At 48.8% G+C, this 23,115-nt stretch overlaps 2 protein-coding genes and 4 non-coding genes across 8 annotated transcripts; 1 reads left to right on the forward strand and 5 right to left on the reverse strand.

Annotated features, from left to right (window-relative positions):
• Window positions 1-232: 232 nt before the first annotated feature.
• Window positions 233-8,241, forward strand: BEST4 (bestrophin 4). Of its 3 annotated transcripts, XM_072772461.1 has the most exons (10): window positions 233-260; window positions 571-852; window positions 938-1,032; window positions 1,568-1,801; window positions 1,967-2,121; window positions 2,586-2,663; window positions 2,952-3,149; window positions 3,271-3,351; window positions 3,441-3,595; window positions 3,768-8,241. In XM_072772461.1, exons 2-10 carry the CDS (start codon window positions 701-703, stop codon window positions 4,039-4,041), a joined length of 1,422 nt encoding a protein of 473 aa, XP_072628562.1. In that variant the 5' UTR covers window positions 233-260; window positions 571-700; the 3' UTR covers window positions 4,042-8,241. The 3 variants fall into 3 exon arrangements, with proteins under 3 accessions (XP_072628562.1, XP_072628561.1, XP_072628563.1); XM_072772460.1 differs by having other exon boundaries at window positions 1,568-2,121; XM_072772462.1 differs by lacking the exon at window positions 233-260 and having other exon boundaries at window positions 727-858; window positions 1,568-2,121.
• RPS8 (ribosomal protein S8) lies at window positions 8,090-10,781 on the reverse strand. The gene is made up of 6 exons (XM_072772479.1): window positions 10,638-10,781; window positions 10,145-10,251; window positions 9,563-9,662; window positions 9,007-9,182; window positions 8,645-8,774; window positions 8,090-8,240 (listed from the first exon to the last, which is right to left on the reverse strand). Exons 1-6 carry the CDS (start codon window positions 10,639-10,641, stop codon window positions 8,131-8,133), a joined length of 627 nt encoding a protein of 208 aa, XP_072628580.1. The 5' UTR covers window positions 10,642-10,781; the 3' UTR covers window positions 8,090-8,130.
• On the reverse strand, window positions 8,366-8,435 carry LOC140603259 (small nucleolar RNA SNORD38). The gene has a single exon (XR_012006273.1). It is a non-coding gene; the product is annotated as a small nucleolar RNA SNORD38 (small nucleolar RNA).
• On the reverse strand, window positions 8,871-8,938 carry LOC140603260 (small nucleolar RNA SNORD38). Its single transcript, XR_012006274.1, has one exon. It is a non-coding gene; the product is annotated as a small nucleolar RNA SNORD38 (small nucleolar RNA).
• Window positions 9,747-9,850, reverse strand: LOC140603261 (small nucleolar RNA SNORD46). The gene has a single exon (XR_012006275.1). It is a non-coding gene; the product is annotated as a small nucleolar RNA SNORD46 (small nucleolar RNA).
• Window positions 10,326-10,405, reverse strand: LOC140603258 (small nucleolar RNA SNORD55/SNORD39). The gene has a single exon (XR_012006272.1). It is a non-coding gene; the product is annotated as a small nucleolar RNA SNORD55/SNORD39 (small nucleolar RNA).
• Window positions 10,782-23,115: the final 12,334 nt, after the last annotated feature.

The following is a 23,115-nucleotide window of genomic DNA, read 5'->3' on the forward strand; positions in this document are numbered from 1 at the left end:
AGGACAGGGTATCATTGATACGAGCGGTAGGGTCAGTGCAGATAGCACTTTTGCCACCCAAAGGCCAGCCCAGCCCCGCAGGGGTAGGGAGATACATCTAGTTCCCAGGGCCAGGGGAAGCTGAGCTGGCTGATAGCCTCTATCCATCAATGATAACCTCCGTCCAGCTAAGCTTTATGGGTCCAGCAGATATTTAAGTGCGTGTGGTGTGTGGGCTAGCCCAGTTCTCCTTCCTCAACACGAGCTGCTGCCCAGAGCAGGTAGGCAGGTGTGGAGTAGGAGGTGTCAGTACCCTGGGCCTTGGGAGACCAGCTGTGAGCAAGACCCCAGGGGTAGTTGTGGGTTTGGGCTAGAGTTGGATCTTCCGTCCTCAGAAGTTCATGATCTGGTTACTTCTGGCCCTGCAAGTGGAACCGGATCTTGGAGAAGCCTCTTGCACAAGAGGTTATAGATCTCAGCTTCCCCAGGCCCATCCCATCCTGGTTCAACCTCTGTACCGCTGAGTTCTGGAGGGGATGGGGGTGTGCTTCATGTGCGCTGAAGCTTCTTCCTCCCTGTCTACTAACACAGGGTTTGTGTGTGACCAGAGTTGAAGGGAGGTTGCTTGGTGATAAGAAGGCAAGCTAAGGAGAAGGTTTGCAGGAAAGAGGGACAGCTCTGGGGGCAGTTCGTGTGACCTCCTTCCCAGGCCCCCTGCACCATGACGGTTTCATATACCCTCAAAGTAGCAGAGGCTCGCTTCGGAGGCTTCTCTGGCTTGCTTCTCAGGTGGAGGGGAAGCATCTACAAGCTCCTCTACAAAGAGTTCCTCCTCTTCACGGCCCTGTATGCTCTGCTCAGCATCACCTACCGGTGAGGGTGAGGTCCCAGGGCTGGCCTGGGGGAGCCTAGGCAGTCTGCTTCCCTCTCACCCAGGCTCACGACTGACCTTCCCCAGGCTGCTGCTGACCCAGGAGCAGAGGCACGTGTATGCTCAGGTGGCCCGATACTGCAATCGTTCTGCAGATCTCATCCCCTTATCCTTCGTACTGGGTAAGGCTCCCTCCTGTTCTCCTGGCATCCTTCTTACCATCTTCTCTGACTTTTGGGTTGAGCTGATAGGTCTGAGGCGCAGAATTACCCCAGCAGCACAGCCTAGAGATCAACCAAAATAGGCTCAGCAGGCATGCAAGTTGCATCCTGGATTTCCAGAGGGCTGGACTTGCCTATCACTTGCTAGACCCTCACTCCACAAAGGGACAAGACACCTGCTGGCCTCAAAACCCCACTCTGGGTACTGGAGAGGAGCTGGAGAGAGGTGACACTCCCTTTCCACCTTGTGGGAAGCAGGGCTCAGAGCTAACCATTACTTGACCACTTCTCTGCCGGAGGAGGTTTGCATTCCTCCATCCTCCAGGCCCGGCTTAGCAAGGAAGACGCTTTAGGAAGAGACGCTCCTCCTGACAGCGAGGCAGGGCACTGGGGCCAAATGCATCCTTCTCCCCGCCTTGGTTCTCTGGCTGGGGGACAGGGCGTGCTGACTCCTACAGGGCAGGCCTTCCATCTCCCCTTCCACGCGGGTGATCAGGTTTCTACGTGACCCTGGTGGTGAACCGCTGGTGGGCCCAGTATACAAGCATCCCGCTGCCAGACCAGCTGATGTGCGTCATCTCGGCCAGCGTGCACGGTGTAGACCAGCGTGGCCGCCTGCTGCGCCGCACCCTCATCCGCTATGCCAACCTGGCGTCCGTGCTGGTGCTGCGCTCGGTGAGCACCCGCGTGCTCAAGCGCTTCCCCACCATGGAGCATGTGGTGGATGCAGGTGTGGACAGGTGCCCTCGGGGCTCGAGCCCCGCTGGAGAGCCCGGGGGTGGCCCCGGGGTCAGGACCCAAACGTGGGCCTCCTGGGAGAGGGGTTCTGACCCTCAGGGGGCAAGTCCTGGGGGGCAGGAGAGGTGTCTGCGCCGCACTCACTTTATCTCCTCAGGTTTCATGTCCCAGGAAGAGAGGAAAAAGTTTGAGAGCCTAAAATCCGATTTCAATAAGTACTGGATCCCCTGTGTCTGGTTTACTAACCTGGCGGCCCAGGCCCGGAGGGATGGGCGAATCCGTGACGACATCGCTCTCTGTCTGCTCCTGGAAGTGAGTCTGCTCGGGACCAGGCCTGTCCGTCCCCTGTAGCTTTGCAAACTGGAATAATAATTTTAGTAATTAGCAATGAGATGGTACCATTCTTGCACTGTTGAAAGCACTGTGCATGTATTAACTCATTTAGCCCTCATCACAGCCCTTGGGACGTTATTACCATCCCTCTTTCACAGGTGAGCAAACAGGCACAGAGTGGAAAAGAAACTTGCCCAAGTCATACGGCTAGTTAGTGGAGCTAACGCCACAGCTAGTTAGTGGAGCTAACTAACCGAGGCATGCTGGTTCCACAGTCTGTGCTTGCACCTACTTTGTTAAACTGCTTCCCATCACGGGCACCCTTGCATAAGACCTCTGATAGCAAAATGGGCCTCTAGGCCTAGTTCATGCTGGTCTCCCCTGTTCTTCCCTATTCCTCCTTCTGCACCTCCACTGACATCCTCTTCCTGCTTTTCCACCAGGAGCTGAACAAGTACCGGGCCAAGTGCAGCATGCTATTCCACTATGACTGGATCAGCATCCCTCTCGTCTACACCCAAGTAACTGCCTCTCCCCTCCCACATCCCAGGGCCTAGTGCATGTCCCGTGCTGTGTGTGACACTGAGGATTAGAGATGATACCTGCCCTGTGGCAGTTCAGTCCAGCAAGACACTGAACAACCACGGGCTCATCCTCAAAGCATCCCTGGGCCCCCACTGAAATGACCCCATCCCCTCTGATGCTGCCACACCTTGCTACATGATTTACTTCCTTGTCAGATTCCCTCCCTGGCCCCAGGGTCGGGGCAGGCTTTTCTCGCTTTTACTCAGCCGGGCTTCCTCCTCCAGGTGGTGACCATAGCCGTATACTCCTTCTTTGGCCTCTCCCTGGTTGGCCGCCAGTTTGTGGAGCCAGAGGCAGGGCCAGCCAAACCTCGGGAGCCTTTAGAGCCAGGCCAGGAGGCAGCATCCACCCTGGGGGACCTGGACATGTATGTGCCTCTCACCACTCTGCTGCAGTTCTTCTTCTATGCTGGCTGGCTCAAGGTGGGCACATAGGGTGGTCATACCAGCTTGTTCTGTAGAGATGTGGGCCCAGGGCCCACCTCAACTTTGGGGATAGAGAATGGCGCTCCAAGCCCAGGAAACACTGCCTTACAACCTGCAGGTGGCTGAACAGATTATCAACCCCTTTGGTGAGGATGATGACGATTTTGAGACCAACAAGCTCATAGACCGCAACCTGCAGGTGTGCAGGGGCCTGGGGGCAGCTCCTTGCGCTCTCCACCTGGGTGTGGAGAGGGCAGGGGGATCCTTGTGACTTGCTGCCTGCCCCAGGTGTCTCTGTTATCCGTGGATGACATGTATCAGAACCTGCCTCCCGCTGAGAAGGACCTGTACTGGGACGATGACTCTGCGCAGCCGCCCTACACGGTGGCCACGGCGGCCGAGGCTCTGCGGCCTTCCTTCCTGGGCTCCACCTTCAACCTTCGGTGAGTGGCCCGCGCGGGTGGAGACAGGAGTTGACCCGGCAAGCGGGCCCCAGGTCCTCACCACCCCTCTGGAGCGCCAGTGACCCGGTGGCCCCTGCTCCTTGCACCCTCCGGAGAGCCAGCCCCGGGGTGGCCCCGCCCAGGTTCGCTCAGCCCGCCCTCCCCCCTGCAGCGTGAGCGACGACCCGGAGCAGAGCATGCAGGTGGAGGCGTCTCCAGGGTCCGCTCGGCCGCTGCCCGCCGCGCAGACCCCGTTGCTCGGCCGCTTGCTGGCCGCAGGGGCACCCTCCCCGGCCATCAGCCTCAGGACCTTCGGCCGCGCGCGAGGAGCCCCCCGGACCCCTCATCTGCTGCGCTTCCGAGCGGAGGAGAGCGGCGACCTCGAGGCTGCGGACCGCATCGAGGAGGCGTCGGTGGGGTCAGAGGAGGCGGCCAGGGAGCCCTGAGCGGTGGCCGTCCTGCCTGCCGCCCCTCCCCTCCCGGCCACCGCTGCCCTCCAGCGCAGAGTACTTAACTGTGCGTCCTGAGCCCGAGAATTTAGGGACAGACTTTGAAAGAGGAAGAGGGCGGGGCCAGCACCAGGGCTGGGAATCTGTACGTTTTGGCGGGAGAAGGTAGGAAACTGATGCTAGGACACGTGGGCCAGAACCCAGATGCAGTTAATTTCCCGGGCACTAGGGAGCTGGGCCTGTTCTCAGACCTGAGGGAGCATCAGCAGCACTGAAGGGCCTGTTCACAGGGTCCACTCAGTGTCTCTGATTCATTAGATCTGGGAGGGAAGTAGGAAGTTCCCAGGTGATGGTGCTGCTGCTGGTCCAGGCATCACACTTTGAGTCCTATATAAAAGAAGTTAGGGGCAGCCCTGGTGGCGCAGCGGTTTGGTGCCGCCTGCAGCCCGGGGTGTGATCCTGGAGACCCGGGATCGAGTCCCACGTCGGGCTTCCTGTATGGAGAGCCTGCTTCTCCCTCTGCCCCTCTCTCCCTGTCTCTATGAATGAATAAAATCTTTAAAAAAAAAAAAAAAAAAAAAGTGGGAATCCCTGGGTGGCTCAGCGGTTTAGCGCCTGCCTTTGGCCCAGGGTGCGATCCTGGAGTCCTGGGATCGAGTCTCGCATCGGGCTCCCAGCATGCAGCCTGCTTCTCCCTCCTCCTGTGTCTCTGCCTCTCTTTCTCTATATGTCTATCATAAATATTAAAAAAAAAAAAAGCATATACCCCATCCTGATTATCTTACTCTGAAGAGGGAATCACCGTGTGCTGGGGGACTTTTGCTTTACCTGTAATATTCAACTTTTTGTGTACGATGAGAAAATAATCATTACTTGTGCAATTACAATTGTTTTAGACCAAGTTGGCATGCTGTGAAGTGGGATAAAGAGAATATAGTAAGGGCTTGGGAATCTTGTCCTGGAGGCTGATCCAACTCAGACGTGAAGGCAGTTGTTGTGCACCAGCCAGCCTGAGCCGTGGGAATTTGGACTTCAGAGTGCCGCACCCTTCTCTGCTCCCACCAGCCCAACAGGAGAAAGGATGATCTCGGGGTGAAAGCTGGGGGGTCCACCTCTGTTGGGCCTACAGTGCTGAAGGAAAGCAGCCTCACAGAGCACTAGGTTGAAGTTGCCTGAACTGAGCTCCAGCTCTGGAAGTTCTGCTTCCACTCAATTGGTGAGGGGCGCCTGGGTGGTTCAGCGGTGGAGCATCTGCCTTTGGCTCAGTTCATGATCCTGGGGTCCTGGGATCCAAGCCCATTATTTGGCTCCCCACAGCAAGCCTGCTTCTCCCTCTGTTTCTGCCTTTGTGTCCCATGAATAAATTAAATCTTAAAAAAAAATCGAATGCCAAAACTGAATCTCAAGGTCAAAGGATGGCAAATGACAGAACTCTGAAGGAAGAAACAAGGGTGTAGTGGAGGTTGAGTACAGCCTCTAACATCGTCGACTGGCTAGAGGATAACACTAGCTTTGCTACTTTCTTGCTGGATGACCATGGGTTACAAGAGGCCGAAGCATAGGTCTCCAAGTCTTTAGAGACCATAGCACCCAAGACAGCCCTTTATGTGGAAGACATTTGACATTTTTCACGGGGTTGATAGAAGTTAGCCTTGGTTTGGGGCAAGAATGGTCAGCTGAAGGCTTCAGGAATGGTGTGGATGGATCCAAGACTAAACACACTGATTCTATTTATAGAGGCAGAAGTGAAGGGGAGGCAGATTCGTACAGCTCAAATTAGGAAATAAAAGCAGCATCTTGTATGGCTGTTATTCTTGACCCATACCTCAGTAAATAGCTAAAATTATGGTAATAAAGATATAACCACTAGATGGAAGAGAGGTGAGGGCACAGGGCTCCCAGAGCCAATAGTAAGGTTTTAGGTTGAGTTGCCTTTTTTGTATCCTGAAGTTTTTGTACTCGAAAGGGGGTGGGGTGAGGGTCATCTCCATCTTTCTCTATTGTCTATTCACACAAATCTATAATTTAGCCAAGCTAATGAACCAACTGGAATTTTCACTTTTTTTGGCTCTTAAGTTATGCTTGTACTTTCAACTTTAACCTGAATAAAATCTTAAGTTTTTAAAATTAACTCAGCAGATCTGAGTGCTTGGTTTATTGCCATGCACTTCTAAGTACTAGACACAGTAGGAAACATACTCATCTCCTGGAATTCCTTTCTAATAGGACAAAAAAGACAAAATGAGTAAAAATTTATGACCAGGTTAACAGCACAGAAGGGGGTGTAACAGAATTATCAGAGTAGAACTCACTAGGGTCTAAGACCTCGTGTATGCACATGGTATGTGAAGGAAAATGTTCTCAACAGAAGGACTCAGTAAGGCCAGGATGATCAGCACTATTAAAAAGGGACCAGGTCACATTGAGTTCTGTAATTTGGAAAGACTTCTGAGATGGGACGCTGTCCCATCAAAAACCTATTGATCAGGAACGCCTCGGTGGCTCAGTGGTTGAGGGTCTGGTTTGGGCTCAGGTCGTGATCCCAGAGTTCTGAGGTCAAGTCCTGCATTGGGCTCCCTGCAGGGAGCTTTCTTTTCCCTATGTCTCTGCCTCCCTCTAATGAATTAAAAAAAAACCCAACCAGGGGCAGCCCTGGTGGCTCAGAGGTTTAGCACCGCCTTCAGTCCACAGCTTGATCCTGGAGACCTGGGATGGAGTTCTGCATGGGGTCCCTGCATGGAGCCTACTCCTCCCTCTGCCTGGGTCTCTCACGAATAAATAAATGGAATCTTAAAAAAAAAACAAACCGAAAAGCTCACCAAAAAACCCCTATTGATCACTATTGCTAGGACTGTGTTGGGAAGAACAGAAGCACTGAATGCTACTTGCAAGAGTGATCAGGAGGTAGAGGTGGTGTTAAAAGTTGAACCAATGAGATTTGGTGACATTAGATGTATTAAGGTAAAAATGACCAAGATTTTTATTTAAGCGGCTATATAAAGGCAATAACTTGCTATAATCAAATAACCAAGAACCTATTTAAAAAGGGAAAGCTGAGGAAAAGTCATGTTTTTAACACGCTCACTTTTGAGAATTCAATAATGATACCCAAGTGCAGGTATTAAATAGGTTTGGGTTAGTCAGAAAAATGTAGCACACAGGACACCTGGGTGGCTCCGTGGTTAAGCATCTGCCTTTGGCTCAGGTCATGATCCCAGGTCCTGGGATTGGATCTTAGGTGGATTCCCCGCAGGAGCCTGCTTCTCCTCCTGTCTGTCTCTCATGAAAAATAATCTTAAAAAAACAAAAAACTGACAGCAGACAATGTAGCCAAGCTGCAGACACAGTAGACCCTTAAGGATTTAGCAATGCACAAATCACTGGTTATCTTACACAGGAGTAGAGTGAGGGTGGAAGGGATTAGGGTTCAAGAGAAAAATTACTTTAGAAAGACATTCAAAAGCTGACAGGATAGTCCCCAACGTGTACAACTTGCTCTCAACGCAGAAAAGGAACACAACTTCAAGATTATCAAGGTCATCATGAACTTGACGCTAGAAACATCAAGCTAAAACCTAAAAACAAAGGTTCACATAGGAAAAGGGTACAGATCTCTAAGAGCAAAGTTTTTACTTATTTTAAAAGATTTTATTCATTCACTTGAGAGACAGAACAAGTGGACTCCCCACTTAAGCAGGGAGACTAATTTGGGACTGGATCCCAGGACCCTGGGATAATAACCTTAGTCGAATGCAGATGCTTAACCAATTGAGCCACCCAGGTACCCCTGAAAGAGTCACGTTTTTAGAGGCAGCATGGCTTCAGGTTCCAGTCACAACCCCAGTAATATGGGGACCCAGTGCTGGGCTATGTCCTTCACACAGCCTCTGCTTGGTCTGAACGTCACATCCCTGCTCCCACTGAACACTTAACTTTTGTGGTGAGAAATGTCCCCCCAGCTTTATAAAGGCACAGCCCACATCTAGGACTGACCTACAAGGAAAGCATGCAGAGCAATTGGACATTCATACGTGAACACAGGACAGAACAATAAACACCTTTATTACATGACCGAAGACAGAAGATTTATTTGCCTTTCCGGGCTTTGATTTTCCTCAGATAGAACTCCAGCTCCTTGCCCTCTAGCACATAGCCATCTGCCCGGCCGCACTGGCCTGGTCTCGAAGCGATGCATGCTGCAAGAAACCAAGAAATGTATGCATTCATTAGCAAAAGGACAATGGGGCCTTGCCCAAACCAGCAGTCTCCTTAAAAGTCCATGTTTGTTCAGTTCTCCTGGGGGCAGGCTTGAAGCCCAGTGTCTCCTCAGATATACTTTATCGTCACTTTAAAGTCAGTAGCAGAACTGGACAAAGTTTTCATCACCAAGACGGCCCCCTCAGCCCACAGACTTCTCCTGCCCACTATTTCCCATTTCAGCTTCATGCCAATGGGATGACATGTTGAGTCGTGCTTATATGCTGCTATCATTCAACTCTCCTAGCAAGCCTCTACCACACAGCTGGCAGTTGAAAGAAGAGGCAAGAACGAAATGCAGACAGTACTGTGATTCCTCCCCCCACTGCAAGAGCCGTCTCACCAAGAAGCTTGCCCTGTTGGAACTGCTCCTCCAGAAGACTGCTGATTTTGGCATTCTTTTTCCTTTCATCATACTTCTTCTGGATTTTCTTTGATCGTTTTTTATTTAAAATCTCTTCCTCCTCAGGCGTCTGAATAAAGGAGGTAAGGTAGGTTAGTTGGGGCTCCCAAGGCCCTGGCTCAGGGAAAGTATCCTCAATACCCTATACATCCCAATCCCTGCTGCCTTCCTCAGCACTAAAGGCTTTCATCTCTTTCCTTTCAGTAGCAGAACTGGACAGTTTTCATCATAAGAAGGCTGGAATGAGGCTGACCTTCCTTCCCCCACCCCCACAGGGAAGGTGGCTCCCAGAGAACACGCACCAGCTTGGCCCCCTTCTTGCGTCCCAGGGGCAGTGCGTAGTGGGACTCGTACCACTGTCGGTACGGTGTGCTGTCAATGAGCACGATACAGTTCTTCACCAGGGTCTTGGTGCGGACCAGTTCATTGTTGGATGCATTATAGACAACATCGATAATCCTGGTTTTGCGTGTACAACCTGCTCATGGAGGAAATTTAGAATCAAGTCCCAGAAGCCAACTGGCCTTGTCACCTCTCCCCCCAAAGTGCCTAAGGAGAAGCAAGGGAATAAGCCTTTACCCTACCACGGGGTGTTAGCTCATCTTCCACAAAGCCACCTTTCCAGAGAGGACTGGGAACCACACACAGTGTCTCTAGGTTCAGTCCCAATCCCTGAGGCTACAGGAGTTAAGAGACAAAACAGGAAGGAGAGAATTCTCCAGCTACCACAACCTTAAGGGCTTTCAAACAAACTTCAGTATCTTGGTGGAAGCCATAAACCTCCTGTTAAAAGCAATGACTGAATTTTAGAAGTTTTAGGCGTTGGGTTCCCACCCACTCCTGAAGGGCCTCACTCACACTCCGAGCCCCAGGAGAAGTTCCCCACGTCTAGCCTCAAGGCTCGGTACTTCTTATTGCCTCCCCGGACTCGTACTGTGTGTATGCGGCGGGGGCCAATCTGGAAAAACACAGAGACAGGAACTAGGTTATCCAGGAGATTAAGACAAGAGGAGGCAGGGGAATCCTAGACCCCGTGGAGGCAACACAGTCAGTGTAACTATGACAAGTCCTAGCACTGGCATGTGGCACACAGGTGGCCAAGACGGCCCCAACCACACCTAAGGATTCTTTCTCATCACTCCGGTTACCTCCAAGAGAGAAACCCTGCTTCCAAACCCTGAAAATGAAGTCTCTATGCAACAGAAAAATACCGGGTTTCTGACTATCCCTCAAGGGGCCCACGCCCTCCAGGCGCCCTTGAAGTCCTAATACCAGCATGAGTCTCCGCGCAACCTCTTGGGTCTTAACTACACGTCAAGGTGAGGAGGCCGCCCGGCCCCCCAGACGAATCACGAGCCCCGGGAAGCCTCAAGCACCGCGCGGAGGCCAGACCACGCTGGAGACGGGGGAGCGGGCGGGAGGCGAGGGCCCGGCACGCACCTTAGTGTTGGCCGCGGGGCGTCCCAGCTCATACTTCCGCTTCTTGTGGTAGGGCTTCCTCTTGCCCCCGGTCTTGCGGCGCTTGTGCCAGTTGTCCCGAGAGATGCCTGCGTGTGGGAGCAGGAGGCGGGAGCTTTAGCCGGCGCCCCGCGAGCCCCAGAGACCCCTGCACCGGGCGCGCCGCACGCTCAGCTCTCCAAGGTTGGCTCCCCCACTGCGCACTCGGGAGTTTTCCGCATTACGAAGGTGTCATCATCCACGCGCGGCCCAGCCCGGGCTCCTTCCCGCGGCAGCCATGTTGGCAGCGCCCGCGGCACCAAAGCCCCGCAAGCCCCCGGCGCGGGCCTCGGAGGCCAGAACCGAGCACAGCAGCCACCGCGTGGCTGCTTGGTGCCGGGGGCCGAGGCGCCCGCCCTCCCGACGCGGCTGCGAGGCAGGATGGCGCCGGATGGAGCTTCACCCCCTTCCCCGGCCCCGACGCAGTCACACTCACCCATCGCTCTCGGCGCTGGCTGCGAAAGAGAAAACGCAAAGCCTCACGGTCCGGTTTGTAAAACGCTGCCCCGCCCCCTTACGTGATTTCCGGGCGCCGCGGTCCGGAGCCGGAGTCGGAGCGCGACGTCGCTTCTGCGACCGCGAGGGGGGCGTGGGAGCTCCGGAGGGGCTGGCGAGCGGCTGCGCCCGAGGCCAGCGCGGGGCGACCGGCTCGATTTACATTTTTGAAAGATTTTATTATTTATTTATTTATTTATTTATTTATTTATTTTTTAAAGATTTTATTTATTTATTCATGAGAGACACACGGAGGAGAGAGAGGCAGAGACACAGGCAGAGGGAGAAGCAGGCTCCATGCAGGGAGCCCGATGTGGGACTCGATCCTGGGTCTCCAGGATCAGGCCCCAGGCTGCAGGCGGCGCTAAACCGCTGCGCCACCCAGGGCTGTCCCTTTATTTATTTTTTATTATTTATTCACGAGAGACAGAGAGAGAGAGGCAGAGACACAGGCAGAGGGAGAAGCAGGCTCCATGCAGGGAGCCCGACGCAGGACTCGATCCGGGACCGCAGGATCGCCCTGGGCCAAAGGCAGACGTTCAACCACTGAGCCACCCGGGCTGCCCTCTGTTTACATTTTGAAAAGACTCGTTTCGGAGCCGGGCGCGGCTGCTGTGGGCCAGGGTGGGAGGCAGTAGGGGTGGAAACGAGTGCTGGACTTGGACTTTGTTTTGAAGGCTTTGGTGATAGATGGGGTGGGGGGCGGTTAGGGAAAGGGAGGTGTCAAGGATCCCCGATTCCTCACTCGATCCCTTCGAATGACAGGCCGCTGGGTGTGCATGTCTGGCTTCCTTAGAGAAGGTCTTGCATAGGAGATGCTACTTTGGGAATCGGTAGTGTACAAACGGTGATGATTAAGGTCACCCGGATGAATGGAACCCCGCGAGAGAGCATAAAGCAAACTTTTCTTGTAAAACGTACCAAGTAAATAGGCTTTGCGGGATATGGAGCCCGTCGCGACCACTCAGCTTTGCTGCTGCAGCGCGAGAGCATCCCTGGGCAATAGTAAATGTGTGTGGCTGTGTTCCAATAAAACTTGCAATCCTGGAGGAGAAAAAAAAAAAAAAAAAAACTTGCGATAATGGGATTCACCTCTCATGAAATGTTATGCTTTTCATTTTTTCCAAACATTTAACAACTTAACAAGTATTCTTGACGCATGGGCCCAATCAGCATAGGGTGTCGTGGACCAGAACTTCTGTTCTAGGTCCAAGGCTTGAGGAATGTGAACATTTAAGGCCAGGTAGAGGAAAACTGTCAGAGGAATTGAGTGACAGGAAGAAAGCCAGCACACAATGAGGTCATGGTCTAATGCTACTGTGAAGGCTAGTTAAAATGAGGACTAAAAAGTGATTCTTGGGTTTAGTAACTCAAAAGTCTTGGGTAATATTGGCAAGGGGAGTGGCAAAACTTAAGGAAACTGGGCAAAAACTTAAAATCGAATGGGAAGTTTTATCTTTTTAAAAGATTTATGATAGCGCAGGAGTGGTGGTGTCAGAAAGGGAGAAGCAAACGCCACTGAGCGGGGAGCTGGATGCGGGGCTGGATCCCAGGACCCTGAGATCATGACTTGTGCGGAAGGCAGATGCTTCCTTACCTGACTGAGCCACCAGGTACCCCCAGAAAGGGAAGTTTTTTTAGAAAAGATACAGTACATGTGCGGCAGCCCGGGTGGCTCAGCCGTTTAGCACCGCCTTCAACCCAGGGTGTGATCCTGGAGACCCGGTATTGAGTCCCACATTGGGCTCCCTGTGTGGAGCCTGCTTCTCCCTCTGCCTGTGTCTCTGCCTCTCTCCCTCTGTCTCTCATGAATAAATAAAATTAAAAAAAAAAGAAAAGAAAAAAATACAGCATATGTAAGCAATTCTTTCAAGAAGTATGACTTTAAAAGCAAGGCGAGGAAAAAAAAAATAAAAATAAAAGCAAGGCGAGGGATCCCTGGGTGGCGCAGCGGTTTGGCGCCTGCCTTTGGCTCAGGGCGGGATCCTGGAGACCCGGGATCGAATCCCACGTCGGGCTCCCGGTGCATGGAGCCTGCTTCTCCCTCTGCCTATGTCTCTGCCTCTCTCTCTCTCTGTGTGACTATCATAAATAAATAAAAATTTTAAAAAAACAAAAAAGCAAGGAGAGAAGAGTAAGAGTGCCTGGCTGGCTCAGTTGAAGAAGGTGGTGGCTCTTGATTTGGGAGATCATGAATTTGAGTCCCACGTTGAGTGCAGAGATTAAACTATTTTTTTTTCAGATTTTATTTATTCATGAGAGACACAGAGAGAGGCAGAGACACAGGCAGAGGGAGAAGCAGGCTCCATGCAGGGAGCCTGATGTGGGAACTCGATCCCGGGTCTCCAGGATCACACCCTGGGCTGAAGGCGGTGTTAAACTGTTGAGCCACTGGGGCTGCCAGATTACTTAAACTTAAAAAAAAAAAAAAAAAAAAAAACAGGGGCGCCTGGCTGGCTCAGTCAATAGAAGATGCAGCTCTAGATCTTCGGGTTGTAAATTCAAGTCCCACGTTGGGTGAAGAGATTACTTAAATTAGAAAGAAAAAAAATAAATGGGAGGAGACGATTAGGCTGGTGGCTGGAGGGAATCATGCAGCAGTATTGAAAGAAGAATAAGCCTTTTTACAGTCGGCTCCAAATCCTATCCCATCCCTTTGAAGGGAATCTCTCAACATCATCCTTTCTCCTGTATCTTCAACCTTCCACTGGTTTCCTACCACATTCAGAATAAAATCTCAATTCCTTGTTATGGCCCAGGAATATCTGACCTCTGCTTATCTCGTTGGCTTTACCAATTTGACTTCTTATCTCCTACTATCTCCCTCACTCAACTCCTGGCACTGTGACCTTGCTGTTCTTGCCTCAGGCCCTTGTGAGTTGAGAGAAAATGCTCTTAAGTCTTAGCATGGCTTCTTCTCTCATTTCAAGTTTCTGCTCAAAATCTCACCTCTACATACATACACACGCTGGGAGGACTTTTCTGAGCCTGCTTTTTTTTTTTTAAGATTTTATTTATTTATTCATGAGAAACACACACAGAGAGAGAGAGAGAGAGAGAGAGAGAGAGAGAGAGAGGCAGAGACACAGGCAGAGGGAGAAGCAGGCTCCATGCAGGGAGCCCGATGTTGGGACTCCATCCCAGGTCTCCAGGATCATGCCCTGAGCTGAAGGCAGGCACTAAGCCGCTGCACCACCCAGGGATCTCCTGAGCCTGCTTTCTTTTCTTTTTTTTTATTTTATTTTATTTATTTATTTATTTATTTATTTATTTATTTATTTATTTATTTATTTATTTATGATAGTCACACAGAGAGAGAGATAGAGGCAGAGACACAGGCAGAGGGAGAAGCAGGCTCCATGCACCGGGAGCCCGACGTGGGATTCGATCCAGGGTCTCCCGGATCGCGCCCTGGGCCAAAGGCAGGTGCCAGGGCAGCCCCGGTGGCGCAGCGGTTTAGCGCCGCCTGCAGCCTGGGGTGTGATCCTGGAGACCCAGGATCGAGTCCCGTATCAGGCTCCCTGCATGGAGCCTGCTTCTCCCTCTGCCTGCGTCTCTGCCTCTCTCTCTCTCTCTCTGTGTCTCTCATGAATAAATAAATAAAATCTTTAAAAAACAAAAACAACAACAACAACAAAAAACAAAGGCAGGTGCCAAACCGCTGCGCCACCCAGGGATCCCTGAGCCTGCTTTCTAAAGTGGCAACATTTGGGGTGCCTGGCCTGCTTAGTCTGTAGAGCATTTGACTCTTGACCTCCAGGTTGCGAGTTCAAGCTCCATATTGTGGGTAGAGTTTACTTAAAAACAAACCAAAAAAACTTCTCTAAAGTAGCAACACTCCTCTTTCTTTACTCACTTAATACTAACAATGTTTTTACATATTCATTATCTGCCTTCCCCACTAAAATATAATAAACATGAGAGTAGAAACTGTGTTGTTGGGGCACCTGGATGGCTCAGTGGTTGAGCATATGCCTTAGGCTCAGGTCGTGATCCCAGGGTCCTAGGATCGAGCCCTGTATCAGGCTCCCCGCGGAGAGCCTGCTTCTCCCTCTGCCTATGTCTCTGCTTCTGTGTCTCTCACAAATAAATAACATTAAAAAAAAAAAACTATGTTGCTTAACTACTTGTTTCTAACACTTAGAATAATGCCGAGCATTTAGTAAGCATTAATAAATACTTGAGTGGCACTCAAATATTTGAACAAATTCTTGTTCTGCTTACCACATTTTATTCAATATGTTTCCCCAGTAGACTGTGAGATCTTTGAGTACAGTGCAAGGACCTTTTTTTAAAAAATATTTTATTTACTTATTTATTCATGAGAGACACAGAAAGAGAGAGAGGCAGAGACGTAGGCAGAGGGAGAAGCATTGGGTTCTATGCAGGGAGCCCGATGTGGGACCCGATCCTGATACTCCAGGATCATGCCGTGCTGAAGGCAGGCGTCAAACTGCTGAGCCACCCAGGCATCCCTGGTGCAAGAATCTTAATCATCTTTCCACCTCCAGCTCTTTGGCACAAGAAAAGGAAAAGGCAATTGTATTGGACATAAAAAGGAGTTGATTTCCAGGGGCACTTGGTAGGTGATGGAATTAGGTAGACTGGACTAGGGAGATGAGAGAAGAGTAACCATGTGAATAGTGGGAGCGATTCCAATTAATAGAGAACACAGGCAGGTTTCTAGAAAGTTCAATCTTAGGATGAGCTTGAATTGCCTGTGGAGCATATAGGTGGTTATTCTTTGTATTGCAAGTAATTGGAAAGCAGAGTGTGAAGCCTGGAAGAGAAGGGAACTGATAATTCCCATCCCCATGCACCATGGTTTTGGTCCTTTATGCATCTAACTTAGGGTTCCACCCTGTCAGCCAGTTTGCATCACATGAGCATGGTTTTTCAGTCACGTACTTCAGTAGCAGAATAATTATAAATGCATATGCATCTCTTGGGGGTAATATTCTAGAGGCATCCCTGTAGCTCTTGAAATCAGACTATGACAGTTCTCCATGTCCCACACCATGCTTCTACTCTGGCTTTAGCAGAAGTCAAATAGGAGCTCTAATTCTGTGTCATCCTGGAGAGATTTTTTTTTTCTCCTGCTCCCCTCCAACACCTTACCCTGGCAACAACTCCATTTGCTTTGAGACCATTGGCATTAATCGTACTATGCCTTTGTCCTTATTTTCATTAGTCACCTTAAAAAAAATCTCCCAAATTGAATCCATCACCCACATTCTAATCCTGACATAGGTTACTACAATATCTTTTTAAAATCGATCTCTCTTGGGACGCCTGGGTTGCTCAGTGGTTGAGCATCTGCCTTTAGCTCAGGGCGTGATGCGGGGAGACTGCTTCTCTCTCTGTCTCTCATGGATAAATAAAATATTTTAAAAAATAAAAATAAAACTGATATCTCACCATTCTCTATTTCCTAAAATCTCATCATGTCCTATGTGAAAAATCCTCTGTCTCTTCAACCTCTTCTGGAAATGTTTCCTTTGCCTTCATAATAGCCTTCTAACAGAAATCTGGTTCTCTCATGGTTTTCTTCCTTGTCGGTCTTCTCAAGTGGGGGACGACTACACTCCTCTGGATGAGAGACAAGTGTTGGCCAATTTTGGACCATTCTTACTCTATCCTAAAAACCGTAGATTTTGAATCTTATGCTATAAAACAGTAACACTCAGGGCAGCCCAGGTGGCTCAGCAGTTTAGTGCTGCCCAGGGCGTGATCCTGGAGACCCGGGATCAAGTCCCACGTCAGGCTCTCTGCATGGAGCCTGCTTCTCCCTCTGCCTGTCTCTCTCATTCTCTCTCTCTCTCTCTCTCTCTGTGTCTCTCATGAATAATAATAAAAAAGACAGTAACACTCATTACTCCTCTTTTCTGTAGTTACCTATAAATTTTGGTTCTCACCAACCTGTGCCTAGATTTTAGATCTCGAGTCATGGTAACTTTCTCATTACTACTACTCCTGTTATATTTTGGATGCCTACACATGTGTGTCTTTATCTCTTTCCACTTTTACCTTTCACCACTTCCTCACCCAGTAAGTCCTTAAACCTGGGATCAATCCAACCTCTTGTCCCTGATACCTAGATAAAGTCATGTAACTCTTGCAGACTAATAACATTAGAAATTAAAAATAACTGGTATTAGACTTTGGAAAATCTTTATAATGAAAGACTTACCTGAAGCATAAACTTGACTGGAGAAGACATTATAAATAGATTTTTAATAAATGCTGTGAAGGAAATAATATGCTATCATGAGGTAAAGGGGCAAATGAGGTAAGATGGTGTGAGATGCCCTCTCTAGGGTGGCAGAGATCTGCAGTAAACTGAAACCTGAAAGAAAAAAAAGAAACTGTATGTTTCTTTTTTTTTAAGATTTTATTTATTTATTCACGATAGAGAGAGAGAGAGAGAGAGAGAGAGAGAGAGAGAGGCAGAGAGGCAGAGACACAGGCAGAGGGAGGAGCAGGCTTCACGCTAGGAGCCCGATGCAGGGGACTCCAGGATCGCGCCCTGGGCCAAAGGCAGGTGCCAAACTGCTGAGCCATCCAGGGATCCCCTGTATGGTTTTAATTTGTACTCTAAGTAGGCCCAGTACTCAATGTGGGGCTTGAACTCATGATCCTGAGATCAAGAGTCACCTGCTCTACTGACTGGGCCAACCAGACAACTCCCCAAATAGAACCTTTTGAAGAGCAAAGATGGTTTCATGCAGAAAGGATGTCAAATGTAAAAAGCCCTGAGAAGGGTTGGCACTTTGGAAATGGTGGAATAAGGACCTTCAGAAAACCACTCCTCCATAAAAGCAACAAGAACACTGATCCAAATTGTCAAAATCAGCTTTTCCGGAACTCTGAAATTAACTAAGGTTTGCAACAATCCAAGGAGACCTTACTCAAGAATAGCAGCTGAGGGGCACTTGGATGGCTCAGTGGTTGAGCATCTATCTACCTTTGACTCAGATCATGATCCCGGGGTCCTGGGATCAAGTCCTGCATGAGCCTGCTTCTCCCTCTGCCTATGTCTCTGCCTCTCTGTGTGTCTCTCATGATAAATGGATAAAGTTAAAAAAAAATAGCAGCTGACTCTGGGAATAGTGATCTTTGTTGCTTTTTAATTTGCCCTAGTCCCATCTTCTTCCCCTAGTTCCATGGAGGCTTTGAAAACCAGTAGCCGGGCAGCCCTGGTGGCGCAGCGGTTTAGCGCCGCCTACAGACTGGGGTGTGATCCTGGGGACCCAGGATGGAGTCCCGCATCAGGCTTCCTGTATGGAGCCTGCTTCTCCCTCTGCCTGTGTCTCTGCCTCTCTCTCTCTCTCTCTCTCTCTCTGTCTCTATGAATAAATAAAATCTTTAAAAAAAAAAAAAAGAAAACCAGTAGCCTTTCAACTATGTTAGTTGTGAAAAACAGCAGCCTGACCAGCAATTGGAGGGGGAAGATGGGTCTCGAGCTCCCCAAAGCCCCATCACTAAAGAATCATCACCATGGGACCTGTCTGGCAGCTTGCTGAAAAGCTCCATTCTCAGTGCTTGTCTTTATTTGACCTCACTCACAGTTCACTCTGGAAACAGCCCTATCCCTAAGGGTGTTTGTAAAAAAAAAAAAAAAAAAAAAAAAATCAATCAATCAATCAGGGGCAGCACAGCTGCTGAGGTGCCATTACCAGTTGGGGCTAAAAAGAGGCTGACCAAAAACCCCCAAAATCAATAAACAAACTGAAAAGGAAAAGCAGGGGAATGTGGGGATTGGGGAAACTCCCACATATTCCTGGGAATTTAAAGGCCACATGCATGTTCAGGGCTGAGTACATACCCAGAAGACCTGAGAAGACCCTAATATTGGTTATTTGTGTTTTTTTTTTTTCCTCTAATTTATGATAGTCACAGAGAGAGAGAGCGAGAGGCAGAGACACAGGCAGAGGGAGAAGCAGGCTCCATGCACCGGGAGCCCGATATGGGATTTGATCCCGGGTCTCCAGGATCGCGCCCTGGGCCAAAGGCAGGCGCCAAACTGCTGCGCCACCCAGGGATCCCAATATTGGCTATTTGTAAGATACAGCTGATCTTGGAGCTGCACAAGCAAAAAGTGAAGGTTATACACCATGGGCAAGTGGGATTTATCCCAGGTTTGCAACATTGGTTAAACATCTGAAAATCAATTAACATAATACACTTTGTTAATGGCATGAGAAAAAACATATGATCACTTCAAAATACAGAAAAAGCATTTGACAAAATCCAATAACCTTTCATGATAAAAACACTTAAACTAGAAACAAAATTGAACTTCCTCGGGGATCCCTGGGTGGCTCAGCGGTTTGGCGCCTGCCTTCAGCCCAGGACATGATCCTGGAGTCCCAGGGTCGAGTCCCATGTCGGGCTCCTGGCATGGGGCCTTCTTCTCCCTCTGCCTGTGTCTCTGCCTCTCTCTCTCTCTATCATAAATAAATAAATCTTAAAAAATTTTTGAACTTCCTCCATTTTGATAAAGATTATCTACAAAAAACATAGCTAGGGATGCCTGGGTGGCTCAGCGGTTAAGCATCTGCCTTTGGCCCAGGGCATGATCCTGGAGACCCCGGATAGAGTCCCATGTTGGGCTCCCTGCATGGAGCCTGCTTCTCCCTCTGCCTGTGTCTCTGCCTCTCTCTCTCTCTCTCTCATGAATAAATAAAATTAAAAAAAAATTTTTTTTTGAACTTGTAGCTAAAATCATACTTTTTAAAGATTTTATTTGAGAGAGAGAGAGAGTCCCACATCAGGCTCTCTGCATGGAGACTGCTTCTCCCTCTGCCTCTCTCTCTCTCTGCATCTCTATGAATAAATAAAATCTTAAAAAAAAAAAACTATAGTAATCAAACAGTCTAGTATTGGCATAAGGACAGACATACAAACAAATGGAATAGCATTTAAAGTCCAGAAATCAACTTTCTATCCTGAAACCATGGCCCAGTTTTGTCTGTAACCTTGGAGAGAAGGTTCTGGTGCAAGTGAAAACTACAGTGACGGGGCAGCCTGGGTGGCTCAGTGGTTTAACGCCGCCTTCAGCCCAGGAAGATCCTGGAGACCCGGGATCGAGTCCCACATCGGGCTCCCTGCTGGAGCCTGCCTCTCTCTCTCTGTCTCTGTGTGTCTCTCATGAATAAATAAATAAATTAAAAAAATAAAACTACAGTGACTTACTCTAAGCCTTAATGACCCAATTGGCCACATTTCGGCACTATGCCAAGGTTCAGCTGGTTCTTCCAACCCCCACTGAGATCCCTACAGCTATTTAGAGCTTGAAAAAAATAGTCAAGAATGGTCAAACTGGGTCCTTCAAACAGCTCATAGTTAAGGAAGCTCTGCTGAATGGCTTGGTGGCCACCAAGGTGTGGATGTGATTTTTATGTTGGTGAGGTAATAAACAAGCAAGGCACTATTGGGATAATGTTTGAAGATCAATCTTTAACATCTATTTATATTTGGTTTATTATTTGAGTGTGCTTGGATCATCTGTGATCAGACAGGTATTTGAATAATGTATCAAAAAGAAAAAAGTCCAGAAATCACTCCATACATCTATATGGTCAATTGATTTTCAACAAGGGTGCCATGTCAATTCAATGGGAAAACAACAGTCTTTTCAACAAACAGTGCTATTAAAACTGGATAGCCACATGCCAAAAAGTGAATTCAGACCCCTTACACCATTTACAAAAATTAACTCAAATTGGATCAATGATTTAATTTTAAGAGCTAAAACCATAATATTCTTATAAGAAAACAAATCTTCACAGGCTTGGATTCAGCAATGGAATGTTAGATATGACACCAGAAGCACAAGGAGCAAAAGAAAAAAGGTAAGTTAGATTTCATCAAAATGGAAAACTTCTGTGCTTTCCTGGACATTAGCAAGAAAGTGAAGGTAACTCACAGAATGAGGGCAAGTATTTGCAAATCATACACGATAAGAGTGTAATATCCAGAATATATAAAGAACTCTTGGGCAGCCCAGGTGGCCCAGCGGTTTAGCACCGCCTTCAGCCCAGGGCATGATCCTGGAGACCCGGGATCGAGTCCTGCATCAGGCTCCCTGCATGGAGCCTGCTTCCCCCCGCACCCCCCCGTCCCGTGTCTCTCATCAGTAATTAAAAAAAAAAAATCTTTATAAAAAAAAATGGGCAAAGGACTGAATATACCCAAGAAAATTGAAAACCCAGGCCCAGACAGAAATTTGTACACAAACGTTCAGAGGAGCATTATTCCTGATACCAAAAAGAAGCAACCTAAATGTCCACCAGCTCACGGATACACAGAATGTGGTACCCAGAATGGGATATTTGGCCATAAAAGGGAATGAAGCACTGGACCAACATGGACAAATCTTTTAATTTTTCCAAGTAATCTCTACACCCAATATGGGGCTTGAACTCAGGACCCTGATAACATGTCTTGAGCCCAAGGCAGACACTTAACCTACTGAACCACCCAGGCACCCCAGTATTATTCCATTTACTTAAAATACCCAGAATCGCAAGTCCATAGAGAAAGTACAGATTAGTGGTTGCCTGAGGCTGGGGGGAAGAGTTGAGTGGGGGGTACCTGCTAACAGGTACTTGGTTTTCATTTTGGATGAAAATATTCTAAATTAGTGGTGATGGCTGCCCAATTAATTTTTTTAAAAATAATCTGAGAGTGAGAGTGAGAGCATGAGCAGAGGAGAAGGGCAGAGGGAGAGGGAGAAGCAGACCCCTGCTGAAGCAGGGAGTCCGATGCAGAGCTCCATCACAGGACCCTGGGATCATGACCTGAGCTGAAGGCAGATGCTGAACTGACTGAGCCACCCAGGCGCCCTGAGGTTGCCCAATTAAATGAATATATCAAAACCACTGAATTTATAGTATATGAATTTTATTTTTTAAAAGATTTTGAGAGAATGAGCAGGGGAGAGGCAGAGGGAAAGTGAGCAGCAGACTCTGTGCTGAGCAGGGAATCTGATGCGGGGCTCAATCCCAGGACTCTGGATCATAACCTGAGTCAAAGGCAGAAGCTTAACCCACTGAGCCACCCAGGTGTCCTTCCTGTGAATTTTAAAAGGGTGAATCTTATAGTATGTGAATTATATCTCAATAAAGCTGTTATTTAAAAATAAACAAGGGGGGACCCTTGGGTGGCTCAGCGGTTTAGCGCCTGCCTTTGGCCCAGAGCGTGATCCTGGAGTCCCGGGATCGAGTCCTGCATCGGGCTCCCTGCATGGAGCCTGCTTCTCCCTCTGCCTCTCTGTGTCTCTCATGAGTAAATAAAACCTTTTTGGGCAGCCCCAGTGGCACAGCGGTTTAGCGCCGCCTGCGGCCTCCGGCGTGATCCTGGAGACTTGGGATCGAGTCCCACATCAGGCTCCCTACATGGAGCCCGCTTCTCCCTCTGTGTCTCTGCCTCTCTCTCTGTGTGTCTCTATGAATAAATAAATTTTAAAAAATCTTAAAAATAAAACCTTTTTAAAAAATAAAAACTTTTGGCATACTCAAGAAATAAAGGCCAGTGTAGCTGGAGAACAGTGAGCCATAGGAGATAGTGTTTACTCGTCCAAAAATATATGTTGTATGCTTACCATATGTTCTAGACATTGTGGCTACAGTATTGAACAATCTTTGTCCTTGTGTGCTTAAATAGCTAGCACTTAGATAGCATTTATTAAATGTGAGACATTGTACTTACTACTTTGTGTATGTCAACTCAATCTTCCTAACACCTCTATGCCAGTATTATCCCCATGTCACAGCACAGAGATGTTAAACCCACATAAAGTTCTACAGTCACAGAATGATGTGTGGCTTCAGAAGCTGGGGGCTTTTAACCTCCAAACTGTTCTGCCCAAACTGCATTCCAACTGGACCAATAGAGCAAGGAGCTGACCAGGCCACAGTAGGACATTCTGAATTTATCTGTTGTGTGAAGGGATGCTATTAAAGGGCTCGAAGCAAGGGATGCCTTGTAAGGATGTCCCTGGCTGGTCCTGTTTGTGATGCATAGTATTCCAGGGGAGGTCTGGTAAGGTCTTCAAGTAATCTCTCCAATTCCGTGAGGTGGGTTTTGGTAGCATTTCACAGATAGGGGTGGGGGTGGGGGGAAATGTTAAGTATCTGGAAGCTTTTAAGGCCTCAGAGCTAGTGCCAGCTTTGTGAACTTGATTCAGCTGAATAAAATTTTTTCAGCTGAATTTCTGAACCCAGGTGCCATAGTTGGTTACTGAATGGCACCTTCCACTCATTAATGAGGCAGAGACTGTGCCTGTTTTACAAATGAAGTAACTGATGCTGGGAGAGCCAGGGCCTAGTCTGTTCAACCCAACTCCTCTCTAGAGTTTCTGCAGTAGCCCATACACCCCATGCGCCCCACCCATCTTCCGGGGGCCTTTCTAGAAC

Source organism: Canis lupus, chromosome 13 (genome assembly GCF_048164855.1).
Source record: "Canis lupus baileyi chromosome 13, mCanLup2.hap1, whole genome shotgun sequence".
In the NCBI taxonomy this organism is placed as follows: Eukaryota; Metazoa; Chordata; class Mammalia; order Carnivora; family Canidae; genus Canis; species Canis lupus.